The sequence below is a fragment of the Equus quagga genome, chromosome 9 (genome assembly GCF_021613505.1).
Source record: "Equus quagga isolate Etosha38 chromosome 9, UCLA_HA_Equagga_1.0, whole genome shotgun sequence".
Lineage (NCBI taxonomy): Eukaryota > Metazoa > Chordata > Mammalia > Perissodactyla > Equidae > Equus > Equus quagga.
In genome coordinates this window covers 67,449,397-67,466,777 of record NC_060275.1, presented here as the reverse complement: position 1 = coordinate 67,466,777, position 17,381 = coordinate 67,449,397, and the positions used below count along the sequence as shown (strand labels likewise).

Below are 17,381 nucleotides of genomic sequence, written 5' to 3'. Positions count from 1 at the left end.
AATCACTGCCTCTAAGGGACCCCCAACCCAGGGCTATGGCTACCTGCCTTGAGATGGCCCCAGAACCAGTCAAAGCTTCACACGCAGACACGTGTTTCAGTTTGGGGCCAGGCATGAAATCTCAAATCCAAGGGCACTGAAGAGGACTTGCACCCAACTAGGTTAGGTTCCTCCATCAGCGCACACGGATAATGACCACTTGATCCTGGGGGGAAGAGGTGTGGGGAGTTAAAAAGGGTCCCCTTCGGGGTCAAGGTTGGGACGCTGGCGCCTTAGGATGAAGAAAGCAGAAGTGCAAAACGAGGCCTGGAGAACGAATTCCCTTAGAATGAGGTTGCTGGCCCGGGGTCTCTAGGACGCAGCCCCGGGCCTCAGAGCAGAAGCATCCCGAGGCGTCGTCTTCTAGCCTTCAATAAGAGGGAAACTGAGCCTGGGCCGCAGAAACGGCCAGGCCAGTGTGGACCGCGCTGAGCCGGACGAGGGTGTAGAGGGGGAGGGGCCTCGGAGGCTCCGCGGGAGCGCTCAGGGAGGTCACGGCTGCGGCGACCGGACCAGGGCGCAGCGGGGGGCGACCTTTGCGCGGGGCGGGGCCGGGCCAGGCTGGGTCCCTGGCAACCCCCCCGCCTAGAGCGCCGCCGCGGAGTTGCTGAGAGCCCTAGAGGCCGCGCCGACGCTGAGCCGTGGTCCGGGCTCCGCCACCATGGACATCCCGCCGCTGGCCGGCAAGATTGCGGCTCTGTCGCTCGGCGCCCTCCCGGTGTCCTACGCGCTCAACCACGTCTCGGCGCTCTCGCAGTGCGTGCCGGGAGGGCGAGGGCGGCCTCCTGGGGGGCGGCGGGGCCGGGCCGTGGGGGCGGGGAGGGAGGATGCGCGGGCGGCGGGCCTGGCTCTCTCGAACCCAGCGCCCCCGCGCGCCTCTTGCCCCAGAAGGTGGAGGCTGAGCTAGAGGAACCCCCCTCACCCGGAAGTCCCCTTCCCGCGGGCCAGGATGCTGTGTGGTGGGAGTGAGGGCGCTCGTGGCACGTTTGAGGCCTGGGGAGAAGGGAAGTTGAGAAGCAGAGCCCCCCACAGGGCAGGGTTTGGAGGGTTTCTGGGGTTTTCCCAGGGATGTGCCCAGCACCGGCTCCAAAGTCGCCAAGGGTCAAAGTATTGCCCCAGACAAGGTTCCAGTGACCTGGCTCTTGCCACACATATGCTCTGCTCCACCGCCCCTTCCAGACGGTCCCTCCATTACCTGTCTCAGGTCTGAGACTTTCTTCATTTAAGGGCTGGCACAGCCTGTCCCAGCCTCAGTTTCCCCTATATTCTGCCACCTCCCCTGTCCCTGACTCCTAACCCGAAACCCCAGCCAATGTGTACCAGGCATCTGCAAGCTCCTCACACTTCCAAACCCAGCTCAATCTAAGACATGGAGTAGAGGGAGCCTTGACTGTGGGGTTGGCTCCTTAGGGACAAATTCCTGGCTCTGTCCCTGTGGGCCCTGGGTGAGCCAGGTTGCCTCTGGGAGCCTCAGTTTCTTGATTGTGTAATGAACATAGTCCTAGATCTCATCCCATAGTTATGGTTAAGGATTACGACTTGTGTGCAGAGACTCTGGTGCAGTCTCATCTGGTTATTATAATTGTCATTGTTGGTCAGAGGAGGCAGGATGGGGATCCTGGGGATCAGAGGGGTTCACAAGGTAGGAGCCTGGAGAGAGTGTAGGTGAGAGTGTGTGACCCTGGATAGGTCTCCTGCCCTCTCTGGGCCTTGGTTCACCCACCTGTTGGGGGCTGCCCAGAGACCTGGCTTCTATTATCTGTACAACTGGGTGACCTGCCTTATCAGGTTGGTGAGGACAGATCAGGGCAGAGGTGGGGTGGAGTTGATGGAGGCATTTGGACTTTAGCCCAGAGGAGTCGGGAGCTTCAGATAGTGAGGTGTACAGAGCCAAGCACTGGAGACCCTCTGGCAGGCGTGAGAGCTGGATCTGGCCACAGAGGGGATCCACGTTGTTGAACCACTGACTGAGCAAATTGAGTCAAACATATTCCAGCAAATGATAGGATAAATCATACACTCAGAAGGTGTTGACAGATGCCCCCTTTGTACCTGGCCCAAGTCAGGCAATGATTCTTTTTGAGGAGTCAGGGAGGGCTTCCTGGAGGAGGAGCCATGAAAGACGGCTCTTGAAGGATGAGTAGGAGTTTACCAAATGGTAAAGAGACTTCTGGAAGGAGTTTTCAGGAGAGGGAAACAGCTGGGGCAAGAGCCTGGTGATGGGAAAGGGCAGTTTCAGGGAATGGCATTCCTGGACAGACAGACACTTCAGCCTTGACACCTGGAGCTTCCCAGAGGCTGCTCTTGCCCTCACCAGGGTGGAGTGGGGCCTTAGCACTGGGCCCGGCGTCCCTGACTTGGTTTTCTCCTCCACAGCCCCCTGGGGGTGGTGTTGATGAGCGCCCTGATCCTGGGTCTGCTATTTGTGGCTATCTACAGCTTGTCCCGCGGTGAGATCTACTACGACCCGCTTTATGCTGGTGAGTCAGTGGGAGGGTCCTATGGAAGAGAACCGTGTGAGCAAGGGCCTCCTCCATCAGACTGAGGGCCCTTGAAGGGGCTCCCATCAGACTGGAGAACCTCAAAGACATTGGAGAACCCGCATTGACTGGGGAACCTCAGAGGGCCTCCCCTTTCAGACTTTGTGGCTCCTGAGAGCCGGAACTGTGTCTTCCCATCAGACCAGAAGCCCCTGAAGACCGTGCCTCCCCATCACTCTGGAATCTCCTTGACGGCAGGGACAGTGCCTCTCCCAACCTGGGAACCCCCAAAGGCAGGGACTGTGCCTCCCCATGAGGCTGGGCTGTGGGTCATGTGACCTACAGAGTGGGGACTGGGAGCAGTTGGGCGCAGTCTTTGCTTGGAATCTGGGTCCTTGAGCGCAGCCTCAGGCTCCGCCCAACCCGGGCCGTGCCACGCCCACTCTCCCCATAGTATTCGCTGTCTTCGCCTTCACCTCGGTGGTAGACCTCCTTATCGCTCTCCAGGAAGATGGCTATGCGGTGGGCTTCATGGAGTTCTACACCAAGGAGGTACGTAGCGGGCGGCCTGGGATTCCCCCTGCCCCGCTGCCAGTCTGAGCCCTGGGCCTGCCCTTGCAGGGCGATCCGTACCTGCGGACCGCGCATGGAGTCTTCATCTGCTATTGGGACGGCACTGTTCACTACCTCCTCTACCTGGCCATGGCCGGCGCCATCCGCAGAAGGTGTGCGGGGTGGGTGGGCTCGCGCCTAGACCCTGGGAAGGAGGTGAAGTCCTCAGGTGGGGTCCAGGCCAGGGTGGAGGCAGAAGTGTCTGTAGGGGAAATCAGGAGGGCTCTCCAGGGCTCTAGCCAGGGGTGGCAGGAGAAGGTTGTGGGGAATGTTGCAGGTGTAAGTGATGGTCGGTTCTCTTCTCTTGTACCACCTGGTGCCTGGGCAGACACTTCTGTCCTTGGATAGAGGATGTGACTGTTCCTTCCCTCATTCAACTACCTGTTGTCCCTTCTGTCCTGGGCAAATCTTGGAGGGACCCAGAGCTGAGGAGCCCAGGGTGGTCCCTGAGCCCTGGCTGGGGCTCTGAGATCAGGGGACGGGTGTCTACTGGTCACCTCTCCATCCATCACCCAGGAAGAGGTACCGGAACCTTGGACTCTACTGGTTGGGATCCTTCGTCATGAGCGTCCTGGTGTTCCTCCCAGGAAACATCCTTGGTAAAGACTCAGCTTTGAGGAATCCCATCCCCGCAGACTGGGTCACTGCTCTGCACCTGGAGGTCCCCACTGGGTCCTCCATCCCCTCCCCAGTGCCTGTAGAGGGCCTCCCCCCCATGCCTGTCTATGCACAACTTCAGCCAGCAGCCTGCCCCCGCCTTCCCCATTTCCTCTTGGGTGGAAGCGTGTCCCCCCTTCCTCCCTAGGCTGCAGGGCTCCTAACCCCAGAGATTTAGCCCAGAATGCTCTTGACACAGGAAGGGGGTTTTAAGGCAGATCCATGGGGCAGAGTGAAAGCTTCACTGGAAGGTCTGGGGAAGTCAGGCAGAGAAGGCAGCCCAGGATGTGGGGATGACTGAGCAGGAGGAACCCCAAGGTATATCCAGGGGGGACAAAGAACAGCTGAAGTGTACCCATATCTGGAAGGTAAACTGAGGCAGGGCAGGCTGAGGAGCATGGACATCATCTTATGGGCAATGGGGCGTCAGAGATGTTAGAGCATCTGCAAGGATGGCATTTAAGAATCAAGACTTACAGCTAACAGGTCTGGCCAGGCCTGGGAGATCCTCGCTGAGTGACACGCCCTCTCTCCTACCATGACAGGCAAATACAGCTCAGAGATTAGGCCCGCCTTCTTCCTTGCCATCCCCTATGTGCTGGTCCCATGCTGGGCTGGTGTGAGGGTCTTCAGCCAGTCCCAGGCACCAACCTGCTGCACCCCCAATGTGGTGAGTGCCTTGCCCCTAGCAGGCCTCATGCCAACATGCCAGAATGTCCCCCATTTGAGTTGTCTCTGGTCAAAAACATTGTCTCTTGGGAATGATCTCCTTGGTCATTAGGAAAGAAGGGATGGGCCTTTATTGAGTGCCTGTTGGATACCAGACTTCTCATGCTGGTGCTTCCCCATGTGCAGGTGCAGGAGGAACAAAGAAAGGGCCTCCTACAGCGCCCAGTTGACCTGGCCCTCATCATCTACCTCACTCTTGCTGGGTTCTTTACCCTCTTCCGGGGCCTGGTGAGTCTGTGCTGGCCAGCCTACACTTCGCCCACCTCCAGCCCTGCTCCCCAGCCCACCCCTCCCACACATGTTCCTTTACCAAGTGAAAAAAGGCCACTGCTGTCCTGTCTGATCATCCACAGAAGTTCTTCATCGAGTCTCACCTGAGTCTTCCATGCAAAACTCCATTCCCTGTAGCCTTCTTCCCATGTCCCCCTTTCCTCCCTAGGCTGCTAGGCTCCTGACCCCAGGGATTTGGCCCAGAATGCTCTTGACACAGGAAGGGGGTTTTAAGGCGGATCCATGGGGCAGAGTGAAAGCTTCATAGGAAGGTCTTGGGAGGTCGAGCAGAGAAGGCAGCCCAGGATGTGGGGATGGCTGAGCAGGAGGAACCCCAAAGTGTATCCAGGGGGAGCAAAGATATCTGTGGTTTCCCAGCCAGAGGGAAAGAACCAGGGTTGGGGGGGGCCAGAGCAAGGGGTGGGAGGGTGGAGACTTCTTGTAGGAGGGATGTTTGAGGTGAGGTCTGTCAGTTGTTGGTTCGTCTGTCTACCCCAGGTGGTTCTTGACTGCCCCACAGATGCCTGCTTTGTCTACATTTATCAGTATGAGCCATACCTGCGGGACCCTGTGGCCTATCCAAAGGTGCAGGTGAGAGGGCAGGTGGGAGGAGAGGGTCACGGTCCTGCCACAGGTGGGGATCCACTGGGCCTCTTTGAAGCAGGTGCCAGAAACACAAGTCAGACTGGCAGAAACACAAATGGAATTTATTGTCCTACCTAAAAAGCACAGATATGGCCTTCAGGTATGGCTGGATCCAGGAGATCAAAGATAGCTCTGTCTCTGGGCTCTGCTTTCTTTGTATGGGCTCCACTCCCAGGTAGTCCCTTTGTGGGATGGCAGAGGCAGCCTTGAGCAGCTCCAAGCCTCCGTCTACCCTACTTAGCCACCACAGAGCAATATGAGCCCTTATTTCCCTAGAGCTTAAGCACAAGTCTCAGGCAGTCTCTCAGTGGCCCACTTTGAATCACATGCCCATTATCATCTGACCATTGAGCTGATGATTATGGCCAGGGGGCTGGGGTGTTCTGATTGGCCAGGAAAGGGTCACATGCCACTTCAGGAGTAAGGTGAGTGGGCTCAGTGTATGTATGTGTATGTGGGAGGATACCCAAGGGAAAGAGAGGAACAATTTGCACAGGGTTGGGATGTGCAGAGAGCCTCCATCCTGGGTGGGGTATGAGGTTGGCCAGATCCTTCCTGAGGCCCCCATTTCAGGGGTCTCTGGAAACCTGGCTGGGACAGCTGCTCACTCATTGGCTCTGTGCCCACCAGATGCTAGTGAACATGTTCTACGTGCTGCCTTTCCATGGCCTGGCTGCCTATGCCCTCATCTTTCCCGGCTGCTCCTGGCTGCCTGACTGGGCTTTAGTGTTTGCTGGAGCCATTGGCCAGGTGAGGTGGGGCGGGGGTGGGGTGGGCAGGTGCTTAGGGAAGAAAGTTTCTACCTGCCCATCAGTTGCTTTTGTGCTCACCCCCTAGGCAAGGTGATGCTGGGCCCCTCAGAGGCCCCAGCCACAGCTCAGTATCGCAGGATTCTCTAATCTGAGAGAGAAAGTGCTAGACACAGACACCCCCAACCTCTTGGGATCAGAACTGGAGAGAGAAAGGGATAGGGGCTGAGAGGAATTCCAGAGGGAGAAGGTTTCCCAGAAGAGGTAGCATAGAGGTGGGCTTTGACGTATGGGTATGAGTTCTCCCAGCAGGGAAGGGCATTCCAGGAATGGGAACAGCATGAGGAAAGGCACAGACGGGGACAATGACTTAGCAGAACTGTAATATGGCTAAAGGCAGAGGCAAGAGAAATTGGTAGCTAGATGCTGAGGGCTTTGAACTCTGAGCTTGGGAGCTTGTGCTGAGAATGATGGGGAGCTGTGGGAAGTGTTTGAGCAGTGGAGGGCCCCATCAGAGCTGGGGTCCTGTTTCTGGATTCCTGATGGGAAGTGATAAAGCCTGGGCCCAGGCCAGTACAGTGGGGACCTGGAGGACATCTATGAGGTAGACTCCACAGGTTTTTGTGTCAAGGGCATCTACCTGGGGCGGGGAAGAGCAGGAGGAGGAGCTGGACCCAGGTCAGAGAGATTGGGTACAGGGCCCAGCAGACGGATTGAAGATGGTCCTTGTCAGGCAGCTGGGGAGAGGCTCACAGACAGATGGACAAAGACAGGACATGTGGGGACAGGGATATTTAGAGACAGACAGATGAACTGGAGAGGGGAGACAGGTCAGCAGAGACAGCGAAACAAAGACAGGGACGCTCAGGGCTCCCCGGGGTGGCATGTCAGTGATGCTAGGACTTGTTCTCTTCTGGCTCCTGACACCCATCCTCCCTGTATGGCCACTAGGCACAGTTCTCGCACATGGGTGCCTCCATGCACCTGCGCACGCCCTTCACCTACCGTGTACCTGATGACACCTGGGCCTGCTTCTTCGTGTGCAACCTGCTGTATGCGCTGGGCCCCCACCTGCTGGCCTATCGCTGCCTGCGGTGGCCTGCCTTCTTCCTGCGCCCACCCCCCGGCTCCCCAGCCCACCATAAGAAGCAGCACTGAGGGGGCCGTGGGACTCCCCAGGACTCCGTGTACATGCTTAGCAGGCCCTGCCCCAGGAAGGGTGGGTTGGGTTTTTTAGAGGCAGGAGGTATGTCTCTGGGTGTCTTTGGTCCTGGCTATGGTGGTTTCAGGCCTGTGGGTGGGATGGGAGACCCAAGCACAGAGGGCCACAGCCACGCTGAACTGTCAGGGTACACCAATCCCACATGGATTCTTCTACTCTTTCCCAGAATTTACCCATCATCCCCCGCCATGGATGCTTTTAGTAAAAACCCTCTTGATGCCCAAAATATTGCTGCCTGAGAGTTTCAGGATGTAGGGACAAGGGACCTACTTCTCTGACCCCATGAGGGCCTACCTATCACTGCCAGCGTGCCCATCAGGAGCTGGAGGTGCCGGACAGCAGAAGTCTGCCTTTGGTTGGTATGCACGGCTCCATCTCCCAGATGGGGAAATCTGAGGCTCAGAGAGGACCAGAGACCTGCCTGAGGTCACTTTGAAATCCAAGCTCTGTCAATAAATTATAATAACTAATAGTGTGGCACAGTTATTAACCACCCACTGCATACCATGCCAGGGGCTAACCTTGGGTGCTGCATGCTGGATCTCAACCCGTATTCCAGATGGGGAAACTGAGCTGCAGGAGTTGAAGCTGAGCTAGGGACCAAGTCTCAGCCCAGCTAGTTCTACCACAGAGCCCAGAATCTTGCCTCTGCTGTCTAGTTGGCTCATATTTTGGAAAAACTGAGGGTGAAGGGGCAGCCAGAGGGTCGGGGGAAGGGCTCATTGTTTCCTGATTCCATTTTTGAACTTGGGCGAAGGGCCAGGCTCAGGGGTGACTGGGTCGCAGAGTGGGTCAAGGGCTTGATCAGACTCCCCTGCTCCCCACCTCTAGTAACACTCTAGCAACGCTTATTAGGCACCTATTGTAGTCTGGCCATTGGATCTTTTTTTTTAAAGATTGGCACCTGAGCTAACATCTGTTGCCAATCTTCTCTTTTTTTTTTTCTTTTTCTCCCCAAAGCCCCCAGTACATAGTTGTATATTCTTTTTTACTGCTGAGGAAGACTAGCCCTGAGCTAACATTTGTTGCCAATCTTCCTCTTTTTTCGCTTGAGGAAGGTTAGCCCTGAGCTAACATCTGTGCCATACTTCCTCCACTTTATATGTGGTGCGCTGCTACAGCATGGCTGACAAGTCGTGTAGGTCTGCACCCGGGATCTGAACCTGGAGACCCCGGCCGCCTAAGTGGAATGTGCTGAACTTAACCACTGTGCCATGGGGCTGGCCCCACATAGTTGTATATTCTAGTTGTAGGTCCTTCTGGTTGTGCTATGTGGGATGCCGCCTCAGCATGGCCTGACGAGGCCATGTCCACTCCCGGGATCCAAACCCGGGAAACCCTGGGCCGCTGAACCAGAGCATGCAAACTTAACCACTTGGCCACGGGGCCGACCCCATGGCCATTGGATCTTCACCAAAGAACCAGCAGTCCATAGCCCAGAAGTGGAAACTGAGGCTTAGAGAGACCAAGCATCTCTTCCAACTGCCCACAGCCAGTGAGGGGCAGAGTCCGATTTGGCCCTGTTGCTGTGTGTCCCCTCTGCAGAGTGTGTGACTGTTGTGGGGCCCCCATCCTGCAGCGTGAGCACCTTTTGGGTGCCAGAGCCCAGGACCCCGCGTTGTCACCCAGTGACAAACAGGAAAACAGATCTGCAGGCCAAGCTCCTTTCCCAGGTTATTCAGCCCCCTGCCTACGCCGGGCGTCCAAGTTGGAAGACTCCATCAGGCCCCCTCCTCCATTTTAAAGACGGTTAAACCGAGGCCCAGAGAGTACCTCCGCGGGCCCAAGTCCAGCCAGCAGGGACCTGGTTCTGCACTCACTGTCGAGCGAGGTCCTTTGTCCGCCACCCGCACCCAGGTTTCCTTTCCGTGTAGCGCTTGCCGCCGCTTTCCCTTTAACGGCCCCCCCCCACACACACACACCGCCGCTTCCCTCCTCCCCTTGCAGGCAGACGCCGGGATTGCGCCGCCCGCAGGGATCTGCCCAGTCCTTCCTTGGGTGTGCGGGGGAGCGCAGTCTCGGCGCGAAGGGGCCGCTCGGTGGGGGCCGCACCCGCAAGATGGTGAGTGCGGCGGCGGGCGCGGGTCCCTATAGGTCCGTCTCTGGGATTCTGTCTCTCTGTGTCTCTGAATCCAGGTCCCTTGGTGTTTCTCTCCTCAGTCTCTCTCCCCGTCTCGATCTTTCCCATCCCTTCTCATCTTATACCTCTTTCTCGAACTCTCTGCCTCTCCTCCCTCTCCGTCTCTCCCGACTTCTCTCTCCCTTTTTTTTTTTTTTTCCTGGTTCCTTTTCTCTCCCTTTCTCTGAGTCTCTCTGTCTCTCCCTACTCCCGTGTTTCCTTCTCTGTGTCTCTTTCCCTCTTGCTCTCTCTCTCCCTTCCAGGCTCTGTCTCTCCTTCTGCATCTCTGTCTCCCTCTGCATCTCTTTCGCTCCGTCTTTCCTTCCTCTTCTTTCCATCTGGTTCTCTCTGTTCTGTCTCTCCCTGCTGTCTCCATCTCTCCCTGCCTTTCTCTTTTTCCCTGTTCTCGCCCTCTATCTCTCCCTCCCCCTGTCTCTCCCATTCCCTCGCCCCCCCCCCCCCGCACCCCGCCCCCGCTCGGTTTGCTGCAGTCTCCTGGCGCACGGATAACCTTGCCGCTGTCGCTGCTCCAGCTCCTCCCCGGCGCCCCCAGTCCCGGGTCTGGGCCGGAGAAAGAAGGGGCGGGACTCCAAGCCTTCAACGTTGGGGTTAGGGGGTCAGGCGGGTTGCCCGCGCAGGACTAAGGGAGGGTGAGTCTGAGGCGTGGGCTTTGCGCAGGAGCGAGGGTGAGAGATCCTGGGAGGGTTGAGGGTGGGCCTGCCAGCCTTCTCCTTGGGGGAGTCCTCTGGGGTCCTGGCCCGGCTGGGAGCCTCGGCAGGTGAGAAGTCCTCGCCGCGGGGAAGGAAGGCCAGGGGGCTGGTCCTCTGACAGGCAAAGGCCAGGAGGCTGGACTGAGCCCCCCGCTGCCCCCAGGTGTGTGCTCGGGCGGCCCTCGGTCCCGGCGCGCTCTGGGCCGCGGCCTGGGGAGTCCTGCTGCTCACGGCCCCCGCGGGGGCGCAGCGCGGCCGGAAGAAGGTCGTGCACGTGCTTGGTGAGTCAGGGACGCTGAAGCGGGTCTCGCCCCGCAGGAGCCGTGGCCAAGTGTGATCGCCTGGGTGCATGGAGGGGGGAGGGCGCTGGGCGTTCCTCACAGCTCCTCCCCCTCTGAGTCCCCTGCCCCTCCCCAGTCCCCTCCCTAAACTCCTTTATCCAGCTGATTTCCTGACCCCCACCCGAGTCTTCTTCCTACATCCCCTCCTCAGGGTCCCCCTCCCTAGGGTCCCCAGCCCCACCCCCAGGACCTCTTCTGAACCCTATTTGGTCGCCCGCAGAGGGCGAGTCGGGCTCAGTGGTGGTGCAGACAGCGCCGGGGCAGGTGGTCAGCCATCGAGGTGGCACCATCGTCTTGCCATGCCGTTACCACTACGAGGCAGCGGCCCACGGCCACGACGGTGTCCGCCTCAAGTGGACCAAGGTGGTGGACCCACTGGCCTTTGCTGATGTCTTCGTGGCACTGGGCCCCCAGCACCGGGCGTTTGGCAGCTACCGCGGGCGGGCAGAGCTGCAGGGCGACGGGCCCGGGGACGCCTCTCTGGTTCTCCGAAACGTCACACTGCAGGATTATGGGCGCTATGAGTGCGAGGTCACCAATGAGCTGGAGGATGACACTGGTATGGTCAAGCTCGACCTGGAAGGTAACCAGCTCGTGAGCAGGATGCCACGCGTTTCTAAGGGAGGAGAGAGGGAGAGTATTGCACGGGACAGAAACCAAATCAAGTTGGCCTGAAGGAATTTAGAGGATGGGGGGGGGGGGGGGGAGGCAGGTGTAGGGTAATGGTTCTGATGTGGGGTGATTTTGCTCGCCAGGGACATTGGCATCGTCTAGAAGGAGGTTGCTGGTGGCATCTAGTGGGTAGAGGCCAGGGATGCTGCAAAACATCCTACAACACACAGCAAAGAATGTTGTCCCCAACAGCAAAGAATGATCCAGTCCAAAATGTCAGTAGTGAGGACGTTGGAAAATCCAGGGGTAGGTGGGATCCAGGCACTCACTCTATGTCAGGAATCCCTCCCTCAGCTCTGCTACCCTGGATGCGCTTTCCTCCGGCAGCTTTCCCCTGAAGGAACGGAAAAGTAGGGCCAGGCTTCCATCCTCCCAGCTTAGCAACTGATTTCCTAGTGCTAGCCAGAGTCCCAGAGTTGTCCCTCATAGGCCCAGCTTGAGTCACATGCCCACCCACGAGCCAATCACTGTGGCTAGGAGATGGGATGCTCTGATTGGCTGACCGTGGAGCTGGGAGGTGGGCTTTCTATGAAGAATTCTCTCCCACTTAGTTTGCTTCCTCAGTCCACCTTAGAAGATGCTAGGAAAGATTTCAGAGTCCTCACTTGCTGAACTTCCAAACAATAGCAAATAGCAACAATAGCAGCAGCAGCAGCTCTCCTTTATTGGGCGTTTTCTATGTGCCGGTGCTTGAAGAGCTCTCTGCAGTCTCTCATTTAATTTTCCCAAAAACCCTGAAAGAGACACTATTACGAGCAGATGAGCAACTGGCTCAGAGAGGTGACAGCCTTACTCAGGGCACATGCTAGTGAGTGGCAGAGCCAGGACTCAAACTCTTATCTGTCAGGCTCCAGGTCTTCTCTCTGGCCCTCTTCGGCTCCTTCCTTCATCTGCTGAGAGTACTCAACTCACCCCCAAGGTCTGCCCCTCCAACGCAGATACACAGAACCCTTGTGAGCAGAGTTGACTGTGAGTCCGATGAGGGACAATTTGTAAGAACTGAAGGTGGAAGGGAAACCAATTGTTCTGGACAATGCTGAGGATCAAAGGGATCCTTCCCCAGGGTCAACCTTTCAGGGGCTTCCAGTGTTGGGGAGTCAGCACTGGACATACACATTCCCAGCTCCACGGACTCAAGGCTTAACAAGATGGAAGGTCCTAGTGCTGGGAGAATCTCAGAAGCACATTGGACTGAATGGAGGAGGGTTGTGGGAGCTGCGTTTTGAAGGATGAATAGGAGTTCAATAGGTGGAGAGAACATAAGCAAAGGGAAAGGCAGTGGACATGATTAAGTACGTTAAGGAGGAGGGTCAAGTGAATCCCAAGCTTAAGACAAAGGGGTCCATGACGGGTGTGAGCTGAGGAAAGGCATTGTCAGGTCTGAGGCCATGCCTCATAGTGAAGGACTGGAAGGTCTAAGATGAAGAGTTCACACAGCACCCCAGATGTCAGGTCGAGGGGTAGCGAGCTGGGGGGCCGGATCTGACGCCCGTGTGTCCTCCCAGGTGTGGTCTTCCCTTACCACCCCCGTGGAGGCCGCTACAAGCTGACCTTCATGGAGGCGCAGCGCGCATGCGCTGAGCAGGACGGCATCCTGGCATCTGCCGAGCAGCTGCACGCGGCCTGGCGCGACGGCCTGGACTGGTGCAACGCGGGCTGGCTGCGCGACGGCTCGGTGCAGTACCCGGTGAGCCAGCCCCGGGAGCCCTGCGGCGGCCTGGGCGGGGCCGGGAGCGCCGGGGCCGGCGGTGGCGCCTCCGGGGGCGTGCGCAACTACGGCTACCGCCATAATGCCGAGGAACGCTACGACGCCTTCTGCTTCACCTCCAACCTCCCGGGTGCGTAGGCCCCGCCTACTGCAAGCCCGGGCCCCGGCCATGAGGCCCTGCCCCCAGACTGGCCTCTCCTGGGTCCCGCTACTTCTCAGTCTCCCTTTCCCACCCTCCACCCCACAATTATCTCTCTTCTGCCCTTCCTCCTCACACCGGCCCTCCGGGGTCTGGACCAGGAGATCCCTCCCCCAGGACAGCCACGGCGTAGCAATCAGGCATCGCCTGGCACCAACACTGCCCTGGCCGAGGCTGAGGTCCCAGGCCGCAGGGGAAGGGGTGTTCTTGAATCCTGAGGCTGGGGTCCTGGGCTGCAGGCGGTGGAGGGCGTCCTGAATCCCGAGGCGGGGTCCGGGTAGCGGCCCTAACCACTCTCCCACCCCCTCGCAGGGCGCGTGTTCTTCCTGAAGCCGCTGCGGCCAGTGCCCTTTTCAGGAGCAGCGCGCGCGTGCGCTGCGCGCGGCGCGGCCGTAGCCAAGGTGGGGCAGCTGTTCGCCGCGTGGAAGCTGCAGCTGCTGGACCGCTGCACCGCGGGCTGGCTGGCCGACGGGAGCGCGCGCTACCCCATCGTGAATCCGCGCGCGCGCTGTGGCGGCCGCCGGCCAGGCGTACGCAGCCTCGGCTTTCCGGACGCCACGCGCCGCCTCTTCGGCGTCTACTGCTACCGGGCTCCCGGCGCGCCGGACCCTGCACCCGGGGGCTGGGGCTGGGGCTGGGCCGGAGGCGGTGGCTGGGCTGGAGGCGCGCGCGATCCCGCCGCCTGGACCCCGCTGCGCGTCTAGGCCCCGGGCCCAGATGGCTGGGGTGCGGACCGCTGGGGCGGGCGCTCGGCGGCTTGCCAAATGCTTTGCCGTCCCCTGGAGACGGACTCCGCCCCTGGAGATTGGCCACGCCCCTTGCGGTGCCTCCTGAGGGCCTTGAACACTGGCCACACCCCCTGAGGTCCCCAGAGACTAGCCAGTCCTGGGAGACAAGTCCCCTGGAAACTGACCAAGCCCCACCTCTCCTAGACAGTGGATTTCCCCTCCTCCCTCGACACACCCCTGGAGGCCAAGAGACCCTTGAGGTCCCTTGAAGATCTGCCAGGCCTCGTAAGGTCACCTGGAAACAGATGGAACCACTCCTGAGGTCTCCTGGAGGCTGGACCCCCGGGGTTATCTGGAGACTGGCCACAAGTCCTCTGCATCTCCCTGGAGAACGAAGACAGTTCCCCTAACAGTCACCTGGACGCTGGATCCTCCTCCCCATCGCCTGTAGAGAAACCAGAAACCTCAGACTTCGCCAGGTGACCATGCCTCCGTGGTCACATGGAGTCTGTGAGCCCCTGTCCTCTCCCTTACGGTGACTGTACGTTGGGTACTCCCATTCTTCCCCCGTCGTCGTGAGTCCCCCGAAGTTTCCTGAGTAACAGCCCCACCCTTCCAGTTCCAGGGGAGACCACCCTTGTCTGTCACCTGAAAACAGACTGACACGCCCCCATCTGGCCTGCATGACTGGCGGCCACGCCCCACCCCTCAGGTATCTCTCTGAAGGGAGCAAATCCACCCCCACCTGATGGCCCCTTTCCTGGCTGTCACCAAAGAGACCATCCCCTTGGGCCCAGGGACCTATAAAATCCATGTCACTTGCTATGGACAAGCCACCCCTCTTGCCATTGTTACGAAGGTGACCAGCCCAGCTTCTACCTGCCATCTAGAGTCACACAGCCCTTCCCTCATCAGTCACACCCGTGGAGGTGGTGCCTCCCTCCTCAGCTGTAAACATGGATACCACACATTTCACATCTCACCGCCTGCACCCCAGAGACCTACAATTTCACTTCTGGCCGTCCCCATCCTGACCAACAGCCAGGGGAACCACCCTCCCCCCCAACTATCCAGAGAGAGACCCAACATTCAGTTCTCCAGCTCTCACCATGGAAACAGGCTGCCCTGTTCCCCAGCTCCTTGCTACCTTGCAAGCTCCACCGCCAGGCAGCCTGGACCCCATAGCTGTTGCCATGGAAACAAAACTCTGGTATCTGAGGTAACAGAACACCTGTCCCCTAGGCTTTCCTTTGTCCCACCAAGTTGTCACCATAGAGACTGTCAACGTTGTCCCCATGACAACTGACTTCCTAGCTTTCAGGAACTTCTCACCATGGGCTGGAACTGCGCCCCATCAGGGCTTAATGGCTGCCCCTTCACCAGATGGGCCCAGCCAAAGGCAGCATCCCCAGACACAGCTGGACTTTTGGAGCAGCTGGACATCCTCCGTTTGTGCACTCACTATACCGCAGACAGCAGCAATGCATGAGACACCCTTGCAACACCCAGGGGTTTTCATTGCCGCTGTACAGACGAGCAAACTGAGGCACTGGCATGCTCTGGTCCTTTGAGCTGGGCAAGCACTGAGTTCCCCTTTTCCTCTCTGAGACCACATACCCATTCTCACCGAGCTCCTCTCTCTTTCCCTAACACCCCTCTCCCCCCCGCCACACGCACACAGGCACACACACATCCCTCCTTAGAGATCCAGGAAAGATGGAACATCCTTAAATCTCAAAATCCACCCTGAGCTCTAGGTTCTAAGGGGCAATTTGTGCTAAGGAGTCAGGACCCAGTCAAATTCCTCATTGTTGAGAGCCACCTGGGGAGACAGTCCATGAACAAGGCCACCCCAACCGTGGGAGACCCCAGCTCCGAGGTCTTGCCTGGATAACACCGGGGTCCCTCCGAAGCCCTCCTTATGGTCACTTCCACCTCAAGGAAACCCTTCTGTGAGTTTTGGAACCAGATGTGCTTAAGTTCGAATCCTGCCTCTGTAACCAGGTGACAAAACCCCTGAGCTGTTTCCTCCTCTGCACCAGGGCTGTTCTGAGGTCCCAGTGACTGCAAAGTAGATAACAGAGGCTCAATAAATCTTTGTTGGGTTTTTTTTTTTTTGATGAATGAGTAAATGAGGCAGCCAGTGGGTAATTACTTCATAAATGCATTTTGGTGAACAAAATGTTTCCCAGCTGGGAGTGCTTGGTAATGATCCAGATGTGAAGTCTCCCCTCATTTCTCCTGACTACACCCCCCCCAAATCTCTCTCTTCTCTCCCTTCCCCCATCTTGCCCTCACTCTCTCCCTTGAGTTGTCCCCACTCACCCACCTGTGGGTCTCAGCCTGTCCTTCTCAGCCTTGTCCTGATGGGGTAACTGACAAATCCAGTGGTTCCTCTCAATCCCCCCGGGCATGAAGTGTGTGAAACTAGAAGGTGAGTCCTGCACCAGGAAGGCAGAGAGGTTGCAAAATTTCACTGGGAGTAGGGGTGGGAGGAGTGTGGGCTGAGGAGCATTGAAAGTTTCTGGGATACAAACAAAGGGAGACAAGAAAAATGTGTAAAAGTCTGATTAGGATGTAGAAGTGGGATGGTCGATTTCATTGCTCATCCTTCAATATCAGCTGTGACAGACTGAAATCACTCATCTGAAGCAGGGCTTCAGTTGGGCCTTAGTTTCCTTGAAAAGGGGAATGGTAAGGGGCATGTTTCCAGAGATGAGTGCATAGGATTTCTTTCATCCCATCTTTTCCCTGCTGGCATCCTTTCTTCCATGGGTTCCAGCTACCTGGTTTTCCCATCAGTGTGTAACTTTCTCTTCTCCTTCCATGAGAGTCAGGAGGAGCTGACTCCACTCCTTTCCAGCTCAGCCAATGAGTGCTGGGACTCATCTCCCTGGGCAACCCTGATTGGCCCAGGAGTAGACGTGGACCCATGCAGACCAATGAGACTCAGTCCCTGGGATTTTGGTGGACCCACATGCTGAGGGAACCTTCCTTCTGCTGGGGTCGCTGTGCTGTTGGAGTGGAGGTTGTAAGGATTCATCTGTTCCATGGCAACCTGGATAAAACCCTCCATGAATCCAGAGATTCAGGAAAATGTCTATTGCTCCTGTCCTCCACCACCCAGTTCACTTCCCAGAGACATCCAAAGTTTCTTACATGTCCTTCCAGAGATGTTTTATGTTCATTCAAGCAAACATGCATATGTATTTCTTTCCCCCATTTTTACACAAATGATAGTGTGCAACATACACTTTCTTATATTGTAAAATTCATGTAACATAAAATTCACCATTGAAAACATTGTAAAATGTTCAATTCAGTGGCATTTAGTACATTCACAGTGTTGTGCAACCATCATCTCTTTCTAGTTCCAAGACATTTTCATCACCCCAAAAGAAAACCCAGTACTCATTAAGCAACAACTCCACGTTCCTCCCTCCCCATTCCCTTGCCCTGGAAACTGCTAATCTACTTTCTGCTCTATGGATTTGCCTATTC

The 17,381-nt window shown here is 57.5% G+C and overlaps 2 protein-coding genes across 2 annotated transcripts; both read left to right on the top strand.

Moving 5' to 3' along the window:
• The first annotated feature begins 520 nt into the window (after positions 1-520).
• On the top strand, positions 521-7,848 carry TM6SF2 (transmembrane 6 superfamily member 2). Its single transcript, XM_046671104.1, has 10 exons — positions 521-795; positions 2,416-2,519; positions 2,974-3,071; positions 3,141-3,244; positions 3,648-3,730; positions 4,334-4,458; positions 4,644-4,745; positions 5,286-5,378; positions 6,063-6,182; positions 7,133-7,848. The coding sequence occupies exons 1-10, from the start codon at positions 701-703 to the stop codon at positions 7,337-7,339; spliced, it is 1,131 nt and encodes a 376-aa protein (XP_046527060.1). The 5' UTR covers positions 521-700; the 3' UTR covers positions 7,340-7,848.
• Positions 7,849-8,798: 950 nt separating this feature from the next.
• On the top strand, positions 8,799-15,928 carry HAPLN4 (hyaluronan and proteoglycan link protein 4). The gene is made up of 6 exons (XM_046671206.1): positions 8,799-8,898; positions 10,014-10,081; positions 10,396-10,513; positions 10,794-11,156; positions 12,751-13,083; positions 13,465-15,928. Exons 1-6 carry the CDS (start codon positions 8,799-8,801, stop codon positions 13,854-13,856), a joined length of 1,374 nt encoding a protein of 457 aa, XP_046527162.1. The 3' UTR covers positions 13,857-15,928.
• Positions 15,929-17,381: the final 1,453 nt, after the last annotated feature.